Below are 22,040 nucleotides of genomic sequence, written 5' to 3'. Positions count from 1 at the left end.
TTCCTCATTTCTATTGTTTACCTTTACGTTCCTTTTTTTTTTGTTGTGTCTGCTGAGAGAAAACTCCTCGTGTTCTGTCAGTAGTAAAGAATACATAGCCTTGGTCCAACCACCTGAACACACACACAGTTATATACATTCCAGTCAGGGTCATATAAAGAAACTACAGGGTCCCTAACATAGTTAAATACGCTGCCGTACAAAAGTCTTATAGCTATAAATAAACTTTGCTAACCTTGTTCCATTCCAGCAGTTCTTTTTGTTTTCCAACCCTCCTGCTCTGTTTCTTTTCAGTCATATCTGCACTCGATGAGCATCATCCACAGAGATCTGAACTCGCACAACTGCCTGGTAAAACTGGTACGTGAGCTTTTATACCGAGTTTAATATATATATGTATATACACACACACACACACACACACACACACACACACACACACGATAATCAGTCTAAATTCACTGACAGGTAAAGCTCAAACAGTTCTATGTTACTGATCAGAAGGTCAGGGGTTCAAGCCCCAGCACCGCCAAAGGTGCCACTGTTGAGTTCTTTATAGAGCCCTATCTGCTCCAGGGGCGCCGTATCCGTATCCTGGCTGACCCTGCGCTCTGACCTTAGATTTCTTACTGGGATATGCACAAAAAAATATATATATAAGTTTTAAATAGCACTGGATATCTCATTACAGCGGCACGTTTCAAGAAGTGAGATATAACACCGTGTTCTCGAAGTTGATGTGCTGAAAGCAGGAAAAATGGGCAAACTTAAAGATCTGAAAGACTTTAAGAAGCACTAGAAGGCTGGGTTGGAGTATCTCCAAAACAGCACGTCTTGTAGGTTGTTCCTGGTATGCATCTACAAAACAATGGTCCACCTAGTGAACAGGTTTCCAGGGTACATCAGGGTACACGCAAGGGATGTAAAAGCTAGCCCGTCTGGATTGATCACTGGATTGCTTTAATGTTACGGTTAGTTTGCACTATTTTGGTCCGACACTGCCCTTGAGTGCAATAGTTGTGTCTCAAGTAAGACAGATAGCCTTGACGGTCTTAAAGCCTTGTTTTCGTTCTAGCGATGAGGGAGGAGCAGTTTAGTCTTCCTGTCAAGACAGGCCAAGTATCTGTGGAGATGAATAACAAAAACATGTGTCGCAAGACCCTTTAGCATGAAAGAGAAGAAGGTTGTGTGCGGAGAGATGTATACAGATGTATATAGAGCGATGTGTAGGTCGGTAGGTAGATATGTGCGTGCACGCTGAAAAATCCAGTTTAGTCGCTACAAACTGTGCAAGCAGAGTCAGACTTTGCCAGCTGGTTTCTAAGTGCAGGTAAAAAGAAAACAGTATTATTGTGAAGGATTTATGAATTTCTGTTCCTGGTGCTTCAATGTGGAACTTTTTTTTTAAAAAGCATCTCAAATATTCATAGTAAAGTTTACATAACTAATAATCAAGAAGCTTGAAAATAACTTTGCCAGCTGACGAAGATGATCTACCAGTTTGACCAGCTTGGGTTGTGTTTTGGCAGTTGGTAGCTGGTCAGCCCGGGCAGGTGATAAAAAGGCACATTAAGTCACCCTCTTTATCCCAAGCTTCTGGAACGTGCCTAATGAAAAAACTTATCATGGGAAACTTAACACTAAAGGGGAATTTCTGTTTCTATCAGTCGTATTTTTGGACTTGGAGCAAGCCTGGAGCATTTAGTTGCTTGTGTCCCCATGTCGGTTTCATTGAGCTGTAACCCGTTTTTCAAATTCTTCATTCATCAATGAGTGAGATTCGCTTCCAGTTAAAACTTCAAATCAAAATTTGGGATGAATGTACAAATTTGCAGATTTAAAAAAAGATACAATTAAATGTATAAAATACACTATATTGACAAAAGTATTAACTCGCCTGCCTTCACACGCATATGAACTTGAGCAACATCCAGTTCTTAATCCATAGGCTTTAATATGATGTTGGCCCCGCCTCCTTTGCAGCTATAACAGCTTCAACTCTTCTGGGAAGGCTTTCCACAAGGTTTAGGAGTGTGTTTATGGAATTTTTTGACCGTTTTTCTAGAAGCGCATTTGTGAGGTCAGACTGTGATGTTGGACGAGAAGACCTGGCTCGCAGTCTCCGCTTTAATTCATCCCAAAGGTGTTGAGGTCAGGTGCGCAGTCATGTTGGAACAGGAAGGGGTCGTCCCCAAACTGTTCCCACAAAGTTTGGAGCATAAAATCGTCCAAAATGTCTTTCTTTCACTGGAAGTAAGGGAATGAGACCAACTCCTGAAAAACAATATGATACCAGTTCCGGCATGACTGCACACCAGTGCACAAAGCAGGGTCCAGCTGCAAAGGGGCCAACATCATATTAAACCCTATGGATTAAGACTTGGATGTTACTGAAGTTCATATACATGTAAAGAGCAGGTGAGCGAGTACGTTTGACAACATGGTGTATATAAATTACACAGGATGAGCAGAATGTGCAGAACATAAGAGTATAAAAGGGTAAAGATAAATGCTATGCCAATCGAAAAATAGTGGGCTTCATTAAGGTTGGTGGAACAATACATTTAGTTGTCAAAGAGTTCAGAATCTTTAGTGGCACCCCTGAGCTTGGTGCAATAACATTAATAATTAATAACAAACTATTTGTCTATCATTCAATTACTTATATATATTTGAATCCTATAGAACTAATGCGGCATAGTGGTTAGCACTGTGTCCCTACACTCCAGGGTCGAGGGTTCGAATGAATGAATGAATAAATGAATCTAATTAACTCTGCTTGTTTCGACACCAGGACAACACGGTGGTCGTGGCGGACTTCGGTCTGTCCCGTCTCGTCATGGAGGACAAAGTGAAGCAGCCCTCTCCTGACAAACCCACCAACAAGAAAAGGATATTCCGTCGCATCGACCGCAAGAAACGCTACACGGTGGTGGGCAACCCGTACTGGATGGCTCCGGAAATGCTGAACGGTGAGAAGAATATTAGAGTATCGATAACGACCCCTACACACTTCGTATGTGTGTATGGGTTGTTTTATGTTTGTCTAAAAAAAAAAAAACACGTAAAAGCGTAATATGTTTGTCTAAAAAAAAAAAAAAAAGTATAATAGCAAATGTAACACAGTACACAAGCAAGTGCAGATGAGTAACCTGTTATTAAAGGAGGACTCATGAAACTAATCTCGAACCACTGCAGGTGTAATGTCCGTGTGAGATCACTGTAGACGAGAATTTTGACGTTTCTTTGTATGCTGATAAAACCGAAGGCTTGTTTCCTCAAAAAGCTGACTTCTAATGGAAATCTAAGGGCAGATGTTTTTACAAACTGTGATTCAAAACCTTCCCTTTCCTCACTAAAAGTTTAAAATATCCTGATTTACAGCTTCATATGACTGAAGAGTTGAAAGAATCGTCCTATAAAACGTCCTGTTTTTCAACAGCGGCCCTCAGCCTTCCATTACAAGTACGTTGTAGGGAAACAGGTTTTCGCAGTACAGAAGAACGCTGAGCTCTCTTGCTCATTGTGTTCTCATGTTCACTACAGATGTGGTGTATGGATATGTTTTTTTTTTTTACGGGATTATTCCTTTAAGTGTTCGGATTTACAGTAAACCATTAATCCGACTTAAAGCTTAAACATGACTCGTCCTTTTTCTTTATGTCGAACAGGGAAACGCTACGACGAGAAGGTGGACGTGTTCTCTTTCGGCATTTTACTCTGCGAGGTGTGTTTCACCACAACCCGTCTAACCTTTCTTTTTCTTACACAAACACACACACACACTGCCTAAAACCAAATTTACAATCCTGTCATTATCCTGTAAAGATTTATGCAAATCCAAGAGCTAAAACCAAATTTCTGCCATTTATTTGCATGGCTTCTGCTCATTTTTCTACGGCTCCAGATCATCGGGCAGGTGTACGCCGATCCCGAGTGTCTGCCCCGCACACTGGACTTCGGCCTCAACGTGGGCAAGTTTACAGAGAAGTTCCTACCTGAAGACTGTCCTCCTGCTTTCTTCCCGTTAGCCGTGGCCTGCTGTGACCTCGCTCCTGACAGCCGGTATGTGTCTCAGTGCTAAGCCTGTACCATGATATCTGAATTTAAATCTACAGCCTTTTTTTAGCACCCCATATCCTGCCAGTTCTTGTTTTTGCAGTGTTTTGACTTTAGCTGTAATAGAGGTGAAGAGATGTAAACAAGTGATACACATGGCTGAATGCCAGCCAGCCTGCTTTTTTTTCTCTCCTCTTTTCTGCAGAGTCTGAACGCTTGCTGAATTTCAAAAAGCTTTGCAAAGCAGTTCAGCACGGGGAATTCCTGTTTTTTCCCCGCTTGCCCTTTTATTATGTAGTCCGCAGGGTCAGGGATGAAACATATTAGGGCATGCTGTCAGAGGAAAGTAATCATCACGGAGTGCTGTGGTGTGACCAAAAGTTTACATAATAATGTTTTTTATTCTTAATTTATGACAGCATTTTGAGAATGAGAATTTATTATTATTATTATTATTAGAATTATTATTAATAATACAATTAAAGCTATATGTTCAACCGTTTATAGTTATATGTAATGTTGTGGAATGCCCAAAAGACACAATACAAATATATATATATATATATATATACATACAATCTATAAATTGTCGTTCCATTTAATAAGTAATGTAGTTAATAATACAAAAACTTTACCATATACACCTTTATATTTATAGTTACTATAGATATAGTTTATCTATACATTTTGAATACCTTTTTATTAGCCCTTGACTTGTTATAGCATCTGACATATCCTACGGGTAAGTTGTTACCGTAAAAACAATAATACATTAGAACAAGAACATTAATATAAACCAAGGGATTATGTTTCTGAAATACCAGTTCAATGCTGCAGTGCCAAAATATGCAGTTCCTCGATTGGCCACTGGGGGCCGACTGCTAAAGTGAGTCAATTCCCATAGCAGTCCATGTTAAACTTTACAACAGAAGTAAACATGTTTACAGTCTGGTACAAAAACAGTTTTTGTCTCCATAGCCAGATTTCCCATTCATGACAACTGTATGGGGATGAATTTGTATGTAACTCAGCAGCTAAAATTATATGGAGCCACTACAATTATGCCTAGTTGGTGGTGTGGCTACTTTGAGTGACAGCTGAACTGCAAATGGGAACCTGCTGCTACGCACCACTTTATCTAACCAGCCAAGTGCAATCGTTGTAATTTAACTTCAATTTAAAGTTAAACTTACCACAAGTAATGTAGGAGTTGACACTGGACGATGCGTATGGTAGTTCAATCAAATGCAAAGTACCGTAGCATATAAATTAACATTAGCCACTATAGAATTTTAACTGGGTGAAAGCTAAGCTAGCTAGCTGGTGGTAAGTAGGCATGTTCCACCCAACACCCAGACACTTAGTCACTGCGCCCATACGTCTGTTTATGAATTCTCAGCTCCCGGCACACCTGATTTAACTAATTGACTAATTAAGAGGGTTTCCTTAATTGAAAGGAGGGAGAACAGTAAAATATGCATTGCCTTAAAGCCAGCACTATTTCTTTTTATTGATAAGTTTTACGCTGTTGTTCTTTCATCTTTTTCGCTTAATAACTATGTATGTATATTTGAATAAAAGATGCAAAGCACTAATTGAACCTCTCTCTCTCTCTCACACCCATCCAGGCCGGCCTTCCAAAAGCTGGAGGACTGTTTTGCGGCCTTGGCTCTGAACCTGGAGCTCGGCATCCCTCTCCCGGCAGAACTCGATGAGCTACAGCAGAGAGTTTCAAAGTTAAACGGGACCAAAAGCGACGATCTGTCTCCAAAACCCAGCTCATCTCCGGAACGCTGCAGCCTGGAAAGCGACGGCACGTAGCGGAGCAAAACTCGAAAAAAATAAAAAAAAAGCCCAAGTTGGGTGGGTCTGCGTACAGACTGCATGTAGCCGTGACCAATTCATTGTTTTTCACACAGACAAGTTTACATAAACGGATATGCTGGATTCTGGGCACTTGGTGTGTTTTACAGTGCGTTCACACTGGGGTGTTCGTTTGCGTTGAGTCAGAATTTAGAGGGCATTTTAGAGTTGATGGATCTTTCCTTGAGATCTAATGAGGGAAGCACATTTCATGACTCAAGCAGGTTTTATGTTTTTCTTTCAAGGAGTACAGATTAATCTGGGATACTTTTGACGTCTCTGTTCCTATTTATATCTTTACTGAATCTATTAAACAAACCGAAATGACATGCAGCTGCTAGGATCAGAATAAAACTATAAAAACAAGGGTCTTACTATGACTTCTGTTGCATATCTGTGAGCGTGCGTCGATCTTCCTTCGAGTTAAATTGGTAGGAACTTGTTTCCAGAGAGTCTGTCAATCACTCGGACGACTTTGTAGCGTGCCTTTAGACCTCCTGGGTGCAGGATGTTTCAACAAGGTAGTTAATGAGTACTGAAAAAAGCACTTGGGCTGGTTAGAAAGGCAACATTCCAGATGGTGAGGATTACTGAACCCTGCTGCCCCCTAGTGGTTGATTACATTAACGTGTCTATTTTCAAGACAAATTACCAGGACAAAAAAATAAATTAATTAGATCTGCTAAATGTTTTTAATCTAGTTTCGGCCAGCATAAGTTGCCTTTTTCAGTTTAAATTTCCACCACAAAAGATAACTTCTAAATGATTAGTGAGTATTTAGCCTGGACAAGTTGTTACGGATTATTATTATTTTTTTTTGTACAGTTTTTTTTTTCAAAGCAGCTGCCAGTTTGGTAGCAACATAAATGTAATAACTGGAGATATGATTTTTGGTTGTTAAGTTTTGATGATAATTATTTGAGAATGTTTGTGTCAGAATTGTATAGCAGTTGTAATTGTGTATTGTGGGATAACTTCGATTTGATGATTGTATTTTGTAGAATGTAAAAAGTCCATAGCTTTTCTCCTTCACATCGTCTTTCAAAAGGTACTTGATGTGTGAACATCATAACCACTGATACTTGTTTTTCCTGTGCTCCTGACTCTAATGTTTCATGAATAAATTAATTCATTCATTACCTGTTGGCTTGTTGTTTATTTGGCATTAAAACCATTTAAGGCTATTACTTTTTAAAACTTTAAAAAGAGAACTGACAAGGAACAAAACTGCATATCAAGTTCATTTATTATTATAATTATTATTATTATTACTTTCTTCTTCTTCTTAGCAGTGAAAATCTGCCAAACATTAAAAATAAGATCTCTCAAAACAATATGAAGGTTGTGTCCTAGTACAGCAAGAAGACATTTAAAAAAAAAGAATACAGACTCCAGGTCATAAGAAAATGAACAGAAACCAAAATAACTAACTGATTCCCCTGGGAACGTAGATCCACATACCGTCCCAGATTCATATTAAAAAAAGAAAGAAAAAAACTTATCCAACATTTCAGGCTTTTTTTTCCCCCACTCATGATGGATTTACCCGAACAAATGTGAGCCAGCTTTCATCTGTCAATATCAAATATCAAATCTGTTTTCTGACTGGATCACACACACACACGGACGTTTTTTTCCCATTCGCACCTCTCTGTGCAAATACGCTACTCAAATCCCTTTTTATTTTCACATCCTGAGCAGGAAAGATTAAGATCAGTCAAGAGGAATAAAAGAACGCTGACTTCTAGTCTCCTAAGCCTGATCTCTCGCTCGAGTTCCGTACATTTTGTTACGAAACCTGGCCAAGTTCCTTCCGTCTCTCATACGAGATTTCCGGTTAATTCTTGAGAGATGGAATGGAACGTTTTTCAATTCAGTGCTCGTTTTTTGTCACAGTGTTCAAATGGTGAGGAAATGCTGCGAGCCAATCAGACCGCTTGCCTTCATGATCCTGAAGCTTGGGGACGGAAACGTGTACAAAAAGTCCTCAGAGGGTCAGTGTCCCAAAGGCTGCGTTCACATTACCTGTGACTCAAATCCGATTTTTTTCCTTCTACCCTAATGTGAGTCCATCTATCTGTCCTTTTATCTAGGAACCTCTGTAGTCCAACTAGAGACCCTGGAGGGCAATGGTGACCATTATATTGTTTCCCATTTTTAAGACCATCAACATTCACACACTATGGGCAACTTGGGAGCATCAATTAGTTTAACCTGCATGTCTTAGACTGTGGGAGGAAACCGGAGAACCCAAAGGAAACCCATCAAAGCACGGGGCGAACATACACGTAGACCTGAGGTGGGAATCGAACCCGGACCCTGGAGGTGCAAGGCGACAGTGCTAAGCCACTAAGCACAAATCTGACGTTTTTCAGATCGGATCTGATTCGCATTCGTATGTGGTTCCGATGCGTGGCCATGTGACTTGAATGAGAACGGAATAAACGCGACTTTGATTTTAGAGCCTTACTAGCAATAGCGTCTCGAACACCTAAAGCAAGGCGCCTGGCTCTCTTCCTTCCTCTGGCCAACTGCTCGCCGTCCTCCAGAGCAAAATAACAAGCATATTTTTTGCTAAAATCACATCCAAATGAGTGTTTGCACAAACCCATGGTGTTTTCATACAGTCTACGGTTTTGACCCAGAGCACATCGGGACATATCGATGTGAGCGCGCGTGCCATTTCAGAGGACAGACGCGTCACAATGGTACAATGAGGTCTGGAGTAATGTGAACACAGCCATAGGTGGAGGAGCATGTCTGGGGCGAAAAAATAAATAAAAAATCTGTTAACGTTTTCTCCTCTACACCAATTTGCAGAACTATAGCTATAGTCTATTTAAAAATAACATGCAGTCCAGAAAAATCAGACTTGGCAGTTTGTCATTTGTAAACCAGACGAAGAATTTAAGATCTGAATCAGATTTGAGGCGCTGTCTGGATCGTTTCTTTTTTGTTGTTGCCTGTCTCAAACGTTTAACACTTGAATCTGTGCTCAAGGACAGTCTAACAGCACACGAGCAGAGTTAGAGCGCGTCCCTCCCTAACCTGATCCACAACATGCTTTCAGGCGCAGCTAATCTTCGCGTCTGGCTTTCTCGGGAATGTGTTTGTATACATACCCCCAAATAGTAACACTACAAAAAAAAATCCTCTGAGAGAATAACATAAAACAGTTCTGACTGAATGCATTAAGGCAGTCTACATGTGCGTGTGTGTGTGTGTGTGTGTGAAAGAGATCTGTCCAAGCTGAATATACTGTACTGTAGATCCACTTTCAAATACCGAGCGCTAAAACTCTGTAGCGTTAAACGCTACGGACGGAAAAAGTGTCTGCGCTTTTTTTGAACGTTTTCCCTCAACTAACATCAGAAAAACAGAAAAAAGAACACAATTCCCAATGAGCACTTCAATTAAGCCCTGTTATACACGCACTACACACAGCTTCATTTCCAAATTGTGCATAAGACTTGTTTGTTAGCGGCGCACCATGCAGACCCGGTCATCCTACTCTCAAAGATTTGAACAAGATTCGCCTTGGGAAAGAAAATGGAAAAAAATCCTGACATGCACTTTTATACAACTCCTCCCTCAGTCCTTCGCATGCGTCTGACTGTGATGTGTCTTGGTGCGTCCTCCGCTCCGCAACATGGCTGTTGAAGAGACGAGGATGCTAGGAGTCTGTGAAGAGCTTTCCCCTTCTCTCATAAAGCAGGAGACGAACAGAGAGGGTGTGTAGTGTTGGGTGGTGCAGATGCTCCTGTCCTGTCTAGGGTTCCGCGGTGGAAAGCGTCAAGCTCCAGGGGTGCCCGCGGAGTCGATAAGGGGGTCGCTGCCCTCGACGGCGCCTCGCGGAGGCGCTTGCTCGGCCGGTTCGGCCGCCACCACGACGGTGTTCTCGTCCACCAGCTCACACGTGGGATTGGCGAAGGCGGAGAGAGGGAGCGTGATGCGGTGCATCTCTCGCTCGTACACGCGCTGATCGTGCTGCTTCTTCAGGTCGCGACCGCTGTGAATGATGCAAAAGGAAAAGTTAGATTGTCATTTGGTAACAAACCCAGGAAACAAACGAAACTCTCGCCTTAAGTGACCAAGCTAGCCAAAATTACGATAACGCACGATGATACTCATGATAAGTGCTTTTCTAAGGCATCTTCAATGGTTATCAATATTTTAGATTCTGGGCGGCTTTTTAGCTCCAAGTTCCTCTTTATGTGTATATACCGTAAAAAAATCTAATCTTTAACCTCTTCTTACTTGTTTAGTCCATTGTTTAAGGGAAGTGTCAGTTTGTTTTTTGGCTTGAAGGATTACACGGAACGGAACTTGTATTTTAGCTTTAATCAAACAACATCCCACAAGAGGGAGTGCTGTTGTGATGAATATCGGCACGGCTATGACACGAGGTCGCAGCTGGATCACATCCGTGATCACAAAATCAGAGTAGGGATGGGAATCACCAGAGATCAGCTGATACAATATTATCACAAACACCTACTGTAGGTCATGCCTCCATATTTAATATCACGATTTTATTAATATCCCAATTTGATTTTTTATTTTTCAATTTTAGATTTTGTTACACATCTAAACAAACTTCGCAAAACATTTCACCACTACTACACATGATGTTGTGCTGCCTGCAAATGTGTGAGTAGCTTAGAGTGCGCCACCTGTAGGATTATAGCGGAACTGCGACATTTTACCACCTTGAATGCAAACATATATATTAGTTAAAAATTAATTTTAAAAAAATGAAGCAAGTGTGGCGATAGATGAATTGCACGAACAAACTGGAATTCTGTTATTATTCTGCCTCTTATTAGAAGAAATTTAAAGTGATGCGTATATTTAAATGCCCCAGTGTCATTATACTCTATATTAGCACTCATGGAATGCTTCTTTGCTTACCAACTTTCTAACAGTTGTATAATATGGACCATTACTCAGTGATAAGATGGAGAATACAGTAGATACACTCCTCCCCTAGCCTTCTATTTGGACTGCAGCCCTCCCTCTCTTCAACCTTTCTTCTTTTGTCCCCGTCCACTTCTCATGCCCTGGTCCTCAAAGTGTTACGCTTTTCTTCACGTTAACCGAACAATGAGCTTGAATTCGTTCATTCATTCATTCGGGGCACTGACAGGACCCGTTCGAGCGAGGTCTGGAATTAACTCCAAGCTCTGCGGTGCGCAAACTCCTGATGTAGTAATTGAATTAACTGCTCTATTTATTACTGTATGAAAGAAATCATGCTGCTATAATGAATGGTGACCGCTTATATAAGAATGTCTGTGTATCTGTGCGAGTAAGCCTGTTCGATTTTTCTTTGTTGATGCTGAGGCTCTTCACCAGATGAGCATTAACGACAGAGATAACGAGTGAGATCATCACAGCTCGTGCATAGCTTTTGGGGAGAACGGTCACGTGTCCATCCATAACCAACTGCTTTCTGTTCTTTTTTTATTCGGTTCTATATGCATAGTCTTTCTGCTCTTATTGAAAAGTGCAATGAATTTGTGCATTTAAAATTTTTAAGTAGTATTAATATAGACAATAGTATGACTTTAAATACATGTGTAAATTACTGATCGTTCAAGAAAAACTTGGTTTAGTACTATTCAAGGGGTGTTCAAGTCAACCCGGTACTATTGATTGTGCAGACGAGTAAAAGCTCGCTTTATTTCTCTATATAATCCCCAGCGACACTAATGCACTTATCCCAGTGTCTCTCTAGTGCTTGGATACCATCAAGTTTTCTCAGTACACTGGAGCCGTGATCAGACTGCCTGCTTTACATCTTGCCTCCCAGGAACTCCTTTATTGTACCAGACATGTGCAAATGGCTTTGAGCCATTGAGGTCAGGACTGTACGAGAGATGTCGCAATAACTTCCAGCCGAGTTCCTGTAACGTGAAAGTGATAGAGTGGGCAGTATGAGGTCATGCACCGTCCTACAAAGACAAGGTTGTCCTGGTTATTCCATTTTTATAAAAAGAAAAACAGTCCGATCATGGTTCTATCTTGATGGTTTCCAAGCACTAGTGAAACACTGGGATAAGTGCATTAGTGTAGCAGGAGATTATATAGAGAAATAAAGGAAGTTTTTACTCTAGTTGTGTATCTGTGGTCTGTTGTTCTGCACCGTCAAAAGCCTCTTTGTTATATTATACTGTACATTGCAGATATTATGATATACTAGTAGATTTCAAACTTTACTGGTTTCAGTCAATTTCTGTCAAAATTCCATCGGCAAACTTAATCGGCCAGAAAAACACAAAGTTTATTCCACAACTTCCAGATGCTCTTAATCACCCCTTACACACGAAAAACAAGATTTCATAAGATTCTCGGTCCTGCTCACGAAATGAATGACAACATAAACGAACGATTAACTGACAGATTACTCATAAGCAGCCAGGAGATTTCCACATTAATTATACTCAGTTCTACCAAATGACTTGCAGCATGCGCGGCCTTGCTTCGTTTCTTCAAGCCCTCGTCCTTGCAAGCCTTGCCTCGTCCATGTCCTTGTTTTGATCTCATACTCTGTTCTGTTCTGTTCGGACCCTAATTCTTTGGTGCGGTGTGTTCGTTCCCATGTCTGCATACAGTATGTGCGTGTGCGTGTGTGTGTGTGTGTGTGTACTAACCGCTTGTAAAAGTAGCCCAGTGTAATTCCTACGCCCAGGACGATGAGGATGGTCATCATGGCGATGGCTAGGACATAACCTGAAGGAGAACATACAGTAGCAGATTATTAACATCGGGCTCTGGGAGAAGCTAAACAAGGAGTTTACAGTCTTTTTTTTTTTTTTTTTTTATGCACAAGACCTACCCATAATCCCTAGGTCTTTCTTCTTCTTGGGTCCTGTCCGGACCCGCTGACTGACCCCGACCACCGGCTGCACGGCAGCGCCGCCTTCTACAGGCTTCTCCTTCTTAGCCGTCGTTTCCTCTGCCGCGGAGGCACCCGTGACGCAGGTCACCGCTCCCGTGCAGTTCTCATCTGTGGATTACAAAGTCATTTGCCTGAATGCACATGCAGACAGGGTTTAAGGAGCAAAGTGAGTTTAGAAATATATTATTCAAATCCACCGACAGCACAAAGCAGGAAAACTATTTGCTTCTATTTGTAAAGATCAAGCTACATAACATTGCGCGCTTACAAATCCTTATAACAGTCCTCATAACATAACTGAATGTCAAGAATGATAAACGTTAAAAAAATGTGATCAATTCTTTACATTTTCTTTCAATTTACATTATGAACATAGACACTTCTGGCATGGTATCCTGCATGGCATGCGGCGACAAGAAAAATATTAACCGGGTCTTCAATCATAAGCATTCTGGACTAGTTAATGCAATATTGTCTCAAGAATAAGGTATGTAACTGTGTCCTAAAAGTTTATTTAAAAGAGAAGAAAAAGAAGAAACGTTATTTAATACTTATTTCATAGCAGGAATTTTTGGTTGCCAAAACGTTGTGGTGATACGTGTCTAATTTAAGAACATTAACGACATCATTGGTATTAGGTTGGTTTTGAAAGTTGGATTTACATTAATGGAATAATGTCAGAACAATGAACAAATGCCCCTAATACAATACTACTACCAGGCTGATACAGCCTGAGCCAGAGAATGAAAGATACTGTACCAACACATGACATGAGATACATACGTTGTGTGTATGCGGGAGGCTCTGATTGGAATTCTACACCATGTTGTAAAGGTGACGTTGTGGGAATGGATGTTAATCGACATAAATTCTCAAAATAAAGGTTGCGTTTTAGTTGTTTCTGCAGGTTGTTTTTGCAACATTGTGTTTGGGTCATTCATTCATCATTCAACAAGTGAACAAGTCTAACTTTCAAAAACCATGTTTTTCGAAATTGTCATGATTCTTGGCCGAGTTAGCACTTGCAATGTAGGATTCAGACAAAATTACTACATTTCGGACCTCTGAGTGGCGCAGTGGTAAAGTGCTCGCCCTATCATCCTGAGATTGCGAGTTTGATTCCCGGGTGATGCTGTAACCTCTCGCAGTCGGAGGTCCAGAGAGAGCTGAGAGAACCGAGCTCTCTCAGAGGGGAGGGATGAGAGGTACTTCGTGCTCACACATTAATCACGGCTCTAGAGCCAATCAGGGGCGTCTGTGAGCTCACACAAGCGGAAGGAGCAGATAGCACTGTCCTCCGAGACAGCGGAGAGCGCTGTCCTCCTAACGGTGCGCGAGCGAGCAGTTCGAAAAGACGCGGTCGGCTGGCGTCACGTGGTTCACGTGATAGTCTTCGACCCTCCCGACTGAGTGGTACTAGTAGCCTTAATGTGGGAGCCCCCTAGTGACGGGGAGGAACTGGACACGACTAAATTAGGGAGTAAACAAATAAATATCACTACATTTCTAGTCTACAGTGAGCTCCAAAGTTTGTGCGTCCAAACTTTTGACTGGTACTGTGAACCAAATCATTATCCTTTACACTAATGTGCTTATTATCACAATCCCAATACAACTCCGATGTTATTTTGTCCTTATCATGTAGCACGTTCTGTGGGTTTGTTCTCATTCCTGGTCTTGAGTTGTGTCTTGTCTGGTCACAGAGACAAAGCTTAGGTTGAGTTCTACTGATTGCGCAGCTTTGGCATGACAACAGCTGCGATAAGCCTCCATTAGCAGACAGACTGAGCAAACACAGAGCTCTTTCGCATTCATTTACTTTCGAGCCATTTGCTAGAGAAAACAGATTTTACTTAGAAAAAAAAAAAAAAGAGCAGCGCTACACTTGACATGCTGTAATGGGTTCATGGGAGGGAGAGATCCTGAGCCGAGAACAACAACTGCTGTTCCAGTCGCCCGTTCGCTTCAGTTTTTTTCCATCACCTCCCCTGAGCTCCACCCCGATTATTAAAAAAGTTGTTTACCAACGGTCTTGACTTTAAACGGTTCACAGAAATGACAAACCAATCAGGGGTTGTTACTGTGGAAAGCATTTTCACATAACACCCACAATCCAAGACAAGTAGAGTTGCCTGACAAGGTTCCGTATGTACCTGTTTGACTTGATCTGCCTGATCACACGCTCACAGACCGTACAGCAACACCTTCAGGAAGGACTTCAAGACGGAGGAGTTAAAAACACTTTCTGCCTTTCCTTACACTGATTAATGTTAATCTCAGACTTGTTAGTAAACCCTACAGAACAAGCACTACATGATGGCCAAATATGGGGCAGACACAACATGATTTAGCGAAGCAGCCAAATGTACACTTGGCAGACTCGCACCTTAGTGTGGAGAGTGTACACTCACTGGGGAAAATTATTTGCACTACATTGAAAAGCAAAGGACAGCAAGATAAATGAGCAGGCATTCCTCAGGCCAGCGGACATGGTGCGAAATGCCTAAGAACTTTTTTGCTCAATAACACACCCCACACAACCTCTAAAATACAAGGGCTAAAAACAAGGGCTATAAAGGAGAGCTAAAATCAAGCACAAAAAAAGAGAGACCTAAAAAAACCAGGGCTAAAAACTATAGCTAAAAACAAAGGCTAAACCAAGAGCAAAAAAAAAAAAAAAAAAAAAGAGCTAAAAACAAGAGCTAAAAAATGTTCAATAAATGCAATGACTGAAAACTAGGGCTAAAAACAAAAGATAATAAAGAAAAGCTTAAATCAAGAACTTAAAGGAGATAAAAATGAGAGCTAATAGCAAGGGCTAAAAACAAAAGCTAAACAATGAGAGCTAAAAAAAACAAGGGATAAGAACTAGAAACAAATACAAAGGTTAAAAAAGAGCTAAAATTAAGCATTAAGAAACAAGATATAAAAACAAGTGCTAAAAAATGAGAACTAAAAAAACAAGGGTTAAAAACAATAAGAACTAAAATTATGGGTTGTAAAAACAAGAAAACAATGGCTAAAACAAGGGCTAAAAATTTGAGCTAAAATGCTACAACCAAAAAGCAAGAACTGAACAATCAGAGCTAAAATACAAGAGGGGAAAAAACAAGAGCTAAAACGACGCACTAAAAAAACAAGAGATAAAAAATTAAAGCTAAAAAACAAGAAAACAAGGGCTAAAGAACGAGAACTTCGAATGAGGGATAAAAAAAAAAAAAACTAAGCTAAAAACGAGGAGTAAAATCAAGCCCTAAAATGGGGGCAAAATAAAAATAAAAACAAGGGCTAAAAATAAGATCTCCCCCAACCCTAAAAAACCCCCACAGAAATCACCAAGTTCTCCATCCTTAGACTGGAAAATGTACATTAGCACCTATGCACCTCTGACTGGCACTGGAAACTCCTTCCTTAACTCATTATACACAGTGTTACGTGAACAATATCTCCAAAGAACAAAGAAACAGATGATGTCTGTATTAATAGCTTGTTTGTGGACGCTGCGTTCTGCATTTCAATAGACGCATACAGTAGCGGCATCTTGCCGAACTTAAGTGTTTCGCTAAAAATACATGATCTACTGATTATGTCTGTATATTAGTACTTTAGATCAGTTATGAGCAGGTTTAATAAGATGTCTACCTTGGCATGACTCAATAGCACATGTTTCTCTCTGGAGTTGTCCATCTGCTCCGGAAACATAGCACCAGGGCTCATCTGAGTCATCAGGATTACGGCAATAGTTGTGGTCCCCTACACCTAAAGAGAAACGCAACACATAAACCAAAAGAGATTTAATTGAATGGAAGATTCTAAAAAATAATGCTATTCAAAGGCAGAAGAGTAATAAAGTTTTTTGTTGTTGTTGTTTTTCTCCAAGTCATGTCCAAGTGCATAGGGAAGAAATCCAGGGCACTTGTGAAATACCAAGATGATAATTTTAGCGTCCTGGACTTGTCACATGGCTGGCACTGCTACAAAATAATGCAACCGGTTACAGCTCTGTTAAACATATGCTGTTCTTGCTTCATATAATCATTCTACTGTTTTTTTCCTAATGTGTCTCCTAGGAAAAAAATCCCATCTTTTAAAATAAGGGAAACTTCAAAACGTTTTGTCCCAGATTGATAAAAAAAAAAAAAAGTGTTCCCTTTATAAAAATACCCTTGAGTGTGGCTCATCGGTGAAGACATCACGTCTCACGTCTCAAGTAAACTGTTGATTAAGTCTGTACTAAGACAAGTGAATTCACATACTTTCAGTATAACTATTAAGAGGTCCTCCAAACCATATTCACAATTGGAGGCCAATTCTCAAGCATCTGGCATGAGTTCCTAATCTTTGTCCTTTTATCATGTCAAAGGAAATGACTGTTTTATTACTAGAAGGAGTATATTGTTTATTCAACCATGACTTTGTTCTTGATAAAATATTTACATCATATTTAAACGTTCAGTATAAGATAGAAAGTCATACAAGCAGGCATTCAAGAAAAGCAATGTTTGTACAGTACAGTATTAAATATACTGTATATACACACAATTATGTTTACTGTGTGCCTGCTTTTAATAAGTGGAAGGCTAATATTGACAGTGAGCTCAGATACAAATAATCCCAACGCCATGACTAGAAGCATGTTAAAGGAGCATGAAATATAAAATTGCTGAGCAAACACTAAGCCTGCAGCAATACTTCTACGTGGCCACCGTCATATGCTTCCTTTTGCACCAATGAACAAATGAACACTGCGCTGTGTAGTTTGTGTGTGGTGATAGATCTCACCATGTATAGTCATGCATAGTGTGCAGAGTCTCTCCCCTGTGTCCCGGGCTGGGTGTAATGTTTAGTGCGTAGTGTGTCTCCTCAGCATCCAGGTCTGGATGGAATGTGTAATGTGTAGTGTTGGATTTTGAAGTGTCTCCTCAGCATTCAGGTTGTGTAGTGCATAGTTTGCAGTAAATATTGTGTATTGCTAGATTTTTGTCTCTTGCTCTTTAACCCATGTCCATGTTAGAGTGCAGTGAGTAGTGTGTAATGTGTAGTGTGCAGTTTGCTGTGTGTAGTGTTAGATTTCAAACTCTGTCTCCTCTGTGTCCAAGTCTGGCTACAGTGTGTAATGTGTATTGTCTCTTCATTGTCCAAGTCTGGCTACAATGTGTAATGTGTAGTGTCTCCTTAGTGTCCAATGTGTAATGTCTCCTCAGTATCCAAGTCTGTCTACAGTGTGTAATGTGTAGTGTCTCTTCAGTTTGCAATGTGTAATGTCTCCTCAGTATCCAAGTCTGTCTACAGTGTGTAATGTGTACTGTCCCTTTAGTGTCTCTCTTTAGTGTCTAAGTCTGGCTACATTGTACAACGTGTAATGTATAGTGTCTCCTTATTGTCCAATGTGTAATGTCTCCTAAATGTCCAAGTCAGGCTACAATGTGTAATGTGTAGTGTCTCGTCAGTGTCCAATGTGTAATGTGTAGTGTCTCGTCAGTGTCCAATGTGTAATGTGTAGTGTCTCGTCAGTGTCCAATATGTAATGTGTAGTGTCTCGTCAGTGTCCAATGTGTAATGTGTAGTGTCTCGTCAGTGTCTAATGTGTAATGTCTCGTCAGTGTCCAATGTCCAATGTGTAGTGTCTTGTCAGTGTCCAATGTCCAATGTGTAGTGTCCCGTCAGGATCCAATGTGTAATATGTAGTGTCTCGTTAGTGACAAAGTCTGGCTACAGTGTGTAATGTGTAATGTCTCCTCAATGTTCAGGTCTAAATACAGTGTGTAATGTGTAGTGTCTCTTCAGTGTCCAATGTGTAATGTCTCCTCAGTATCCAAGTCTGGCTACAGTGTCCAATGTGTAATGTGTGGTGTCCCTTTAGTGTTCAGGTCTAAATACAGTGTGTAATGTGTAGTGTCTCTTCAGTGTCCAGTTCTGTGTAGTCTGTAATGTGTAGTGTTAGATTTCATGTCCAAGTCTGAGTTCAGTGTGTAGTACAGATACTGGACTTCTCCTCTCTGTTTTTGTCTCTTAAACCTGTGTCCCCATCTGGGACCAATGTTTTATATATAGTTAGCATTGTTTATTTCTCTCTCACTCTTATTCCTTTCTCCTGTCCTGTGGCGAGGTCTGGGTGCGTGTGTGGTTTTAGGTTTACAGTTTGTAGCGTCAGATTACCGACATCCTCTCACCTGCAGCCAGGTCTGGGTACTGTCTGACGTCATAGTCCCGGGTCGTGCTGTTCCAGTTCAGGCAGAGAGTATCTGTGAAGGATTTCTGCTGCTCGCCCCGATACCGCACGCCGTTGCCCCTTATGCACTCTGCGAAGATCAATATCAGAAAGATCAGTAAGAGAAAAATCAATACACTCATTTCTTACAGAGCAGCAGGGACCTCTGGAGTGCTCAGGAAGTCACGTGGTTTGGCAGGGTTAAATGGCTAGGGTGTTTACTTCATAGGTTCTTTTTTTTAAACAAAACAAGCATTCAACACGTTTACACACAAAACAACACACAACACACACACTGAGGTTACATGTCATGTGAGTGATCTGAGCTGCTTTTATTGCTTTAATAAAAAAAAAAGTTTAGTGTAAATTTGGTGCAATCTGAAAATATTAATAAATCTACAATAAAGCATGCATGTCAGACTAGAATGAACGCATGTGAATAAACAGACTGTGTTTCTTGTGTATTGCACAAAAACAAACTTTCTTGCACAAACTCAACAAAGAAGAAAAGGTCTCCTACCTTCAAAAAGAGAAGAGGGACAGGATCCCGAGACAAGGCACAGCAAAAAGACAAAGTGCACAAGACAAGCCATTTTAAATCAACCTGCTAACAGCTGGAGTTCATGATGAATCGAGGTTTTAAAAAAAACAACAACAACAGTGTGAAACGATCTGGATCTGTAGAAGATGATGCACGCTGATTAATAAACCTCTCCCTGATCTGCGCAGCGCTTTTTGTTTTCGTTAAAGGCAGTTAATATGCAGCGTTCACAGGCGCACTCGGTTTACTGGATTGTAGTTAGGAGCGCGTGAACCGCCCCCCAGTATTAAATCGTCTCCAAGTGCGAAAAACACAGTTTGTGTTCTCTTTTAATGCTTATTTCTGTCAGTGATAACTGTACAAAAGACAAATGTATGTAAATGTCAAGGTAAATGTACACAAAACAACAACCGCGACATCTCATTCACGTATACGCTCTGTGGTATTTTTATTTCTTGGTATTTATTTATACAATTGTATTTGCATTCCAAACACATATCATTAACATTATCTATGTTGTTTAGCATGATTTCAACATTCCCATACTTCAACAGACATTAGGTCAAACAATTATCATCAGGTCAAAAGGACATGCGTTTAACTATAACACAGTTTCGAGGAGCTCGTGAACGCACCATTAGCCCTCGCGTTCGTAAACAGCTCGTCGCTGTGAGTGGTAGCGGGGGCGCGCCTCGCGGGAGCGCGCTTCCTAGATCAACACCTAGAGAGCAGAAACCGCCTAAGTAAATGTTATTAGGGCATCTCATTTAGTTTTAAATAATATTAGATTTAAAAAAAAAAACCTGGTTGGATTTGTTGCAATCCTAAATATATCATCTTAGAAATTTTTATAAATTGAATCTTCTTTATTCATCTAACTATATTAGAAGTAAAAGTAGTAGTAGTAGTGATATTGGAAAGTAGTAGTAAGGGTAGTATTAGTACTGTAGCAATAGTATTAGTAGTAGATGTATAAGGTGGTTTTAAAACGTTTTGAGACTAGGGAGCATCGACCTTCATAAGTGGCCAAAGACATCCTCGTGTGTAGATTGGAAGCTGTGCAACTGGTGTTTTTCTGGCCGTGTGTGTCAGTGATTTCATCATGGACAGCAAGTTAGAACAAAGACCAAAAAAATTCTAGATGAAACTGGGCAAAAGTGATGCTGTAATGAGTCGTTCGAGGTGTTTTGAGCAGCACGTGCGCTTCACTGGAAGATGACGAGAAATCAGGAAAACCTTTAACGAGCTCAACCCCCAAGAATGCTGACACCATTTGCCAACTTGTGCATGATGATAACCAGAGAATTTCCGCACCCACCCTCCTCGCCAGATGATACTAAAGTATTAATAACTAAGTAATAAATAATAAAGTACTTTTAATAAAGTAGTAAACTAATCTTAAAACTTTTAAGCTACTTTTTGATACCACCTTATAGTAATAGTAGTAGTGGAAGTAGTAGACATACAGTAGGACCAGCAAGCAGTAGTAATATCATCACAAAGTAGTAGTAGTAGTGGTAGCTGCGGCATGCTTGGTTTCCTCCGATAGACTAAAAACATGCAAGTTAGGCTAATTGCCATAGGGACCAAATTACCAAAACAGTAGTAAATAGTAGCAGCAATGTTATTATTATTATTATTCATACTACAGCAGCAATAGTAGTACTTGTAGCATTATTTATATTATCAGGATCCACCTTAGTGGTAATAGCAGTCGCAATAGTAATAATAGTAGAAGCAGCAGCAATAGTTTGTATTATTTAGTAAGTAGTTATAGCAGCAGCAGTAATAGACGTAGTATAGTGTATACTGAAAATATTACAGTCGTGCTGATATCCGGCACAACAGCACGTCCTCGAGTGTGATACTGCCCTTGTACAACAGTTCCCCAGACACCATTTATTACTGAATAGATTGATTGTTTCTTTATTTATTTACCCAGTTAATTTGCTTCATTAACCGCAGGAACTAACTTACCAACTTATCAGAGCTCCCGACTGACAGGTAGCAACCGTCAATTAGTGTAATTAACATGAGTGAAAGTAGTTTTGAATTCTTACCTGTACTACAGTATGTAACCAAAAGGTGAGGAGAATAAACTATTGAGGTGATGGACAGTCCTGTAAATCTCTCAAGTACGGGTTCTCAAATTGAGTTCAAGCTGGTGCGCTATACTGTACATTCCTTGTTCCACCCACTAAGTAGTGCCCTTGATCAGGGGTTATAGAAGGATTTTGGATTCAGCCTCGTCTTAGAAGCTAATTGTTGTAGTCGTGTAGCTCACCTTGGGTGTAAAGAAAACAATCAGAATGTCTTAGGAGCATTGTTAAGTAGATAAATTGTTGCTTACGTTGACATAACGTTATCAGTTGTGCTTTCTTGCTTAAAATGCTTGTGTGTCTGGTTTGAGCGTGAGTTTTGGCGGTCAGATGCTCTCTCTTTAGTACTGCAGATCGTACAGATGT

General features: G+C 40.4%; 2 protein-coding genes across 2 annotated transcripts in view; one reads left to right on the top strand and one right to left on the bottom strand.

Moving 5' to 3' along the window:
- limk2 (LIM domain kinase 2) overlaps positions 1-7,061 on the top strand; it is a 35,341-nt gene extending 28,280 nt beyond the window's left edge. Inside the window, exons 12-16 of the mRNA XM_053480885.1 lie at positions 295-360; positions 2,795-2,972; positions 3,672-3,727; positions 3,908-4,065; positions 5,688-7,061. Coding sequence (XP_053336860.1) covers positions 295-360; positions 2,795-2,972; positions 3,672-3,727; positions 3,908-4,065; positions 5,688-5,880 — 651 coding nt within the window. The 3' untranslated portion in view covers positions 5,881-7,061. The remainder of the gene's footprint in view (positions 1-294; positions 361-2,794; positions 2,973-3,671; positions 3,728-3,907; positions 4,066-5,687) is intronic.
- Positions 7,062-8,281: 1,220 nt separating this feature from the next.
- On the bottom strand, positions 8,282-19,772 carry pik3ip1 (phosphoinositide-3-kinase interacting protein 1). Its single transcript, XM_053481433.1, has 6 exons — positions 19,555-19,772; positions 18,997-19,125; positions 16,466-16,582; positions 12,761-12,931; positions 12,576-12,654; positions 8,282-9,931 (listed from the first exon to the last, which is right to left on the bottom strand). The coding sequence occupies exons 1-6, from the start codon at positions 19,625-19,627 to the stop codon at positions 9,715-9,717; spliced, it is 786 nt and encodes a 261-aa protein (XP_053337408.1). The 5' UTR covers positions 19,628-19,772; the 3' UTR covers positions 8,282-9,714.
- Between the last annotated feature and the right edge of the window lie 2,268 nt (positions 19,773-22,040).

The sequence above is a fragment of the Clarias gariepinus genome, chromosome 21 (genome assembly GCF_024256425.1).
Source record: "Clarias gariepinus isolate MV-2021 ecotype Netherlands chromosome 21, CGAR_prim_01v2, whole genome shotgun sequence".
NCBI classification, from domain to species: domain Eukaryota; kingdom Metazoa; phylum Chordata; class Actinopteri; order Siluriformes; family Clariidae; genus Clarias; species Clarias gariepinus.
This window is presented reverse-complemented; position numbering and strand designations above follow the sequence as displayed.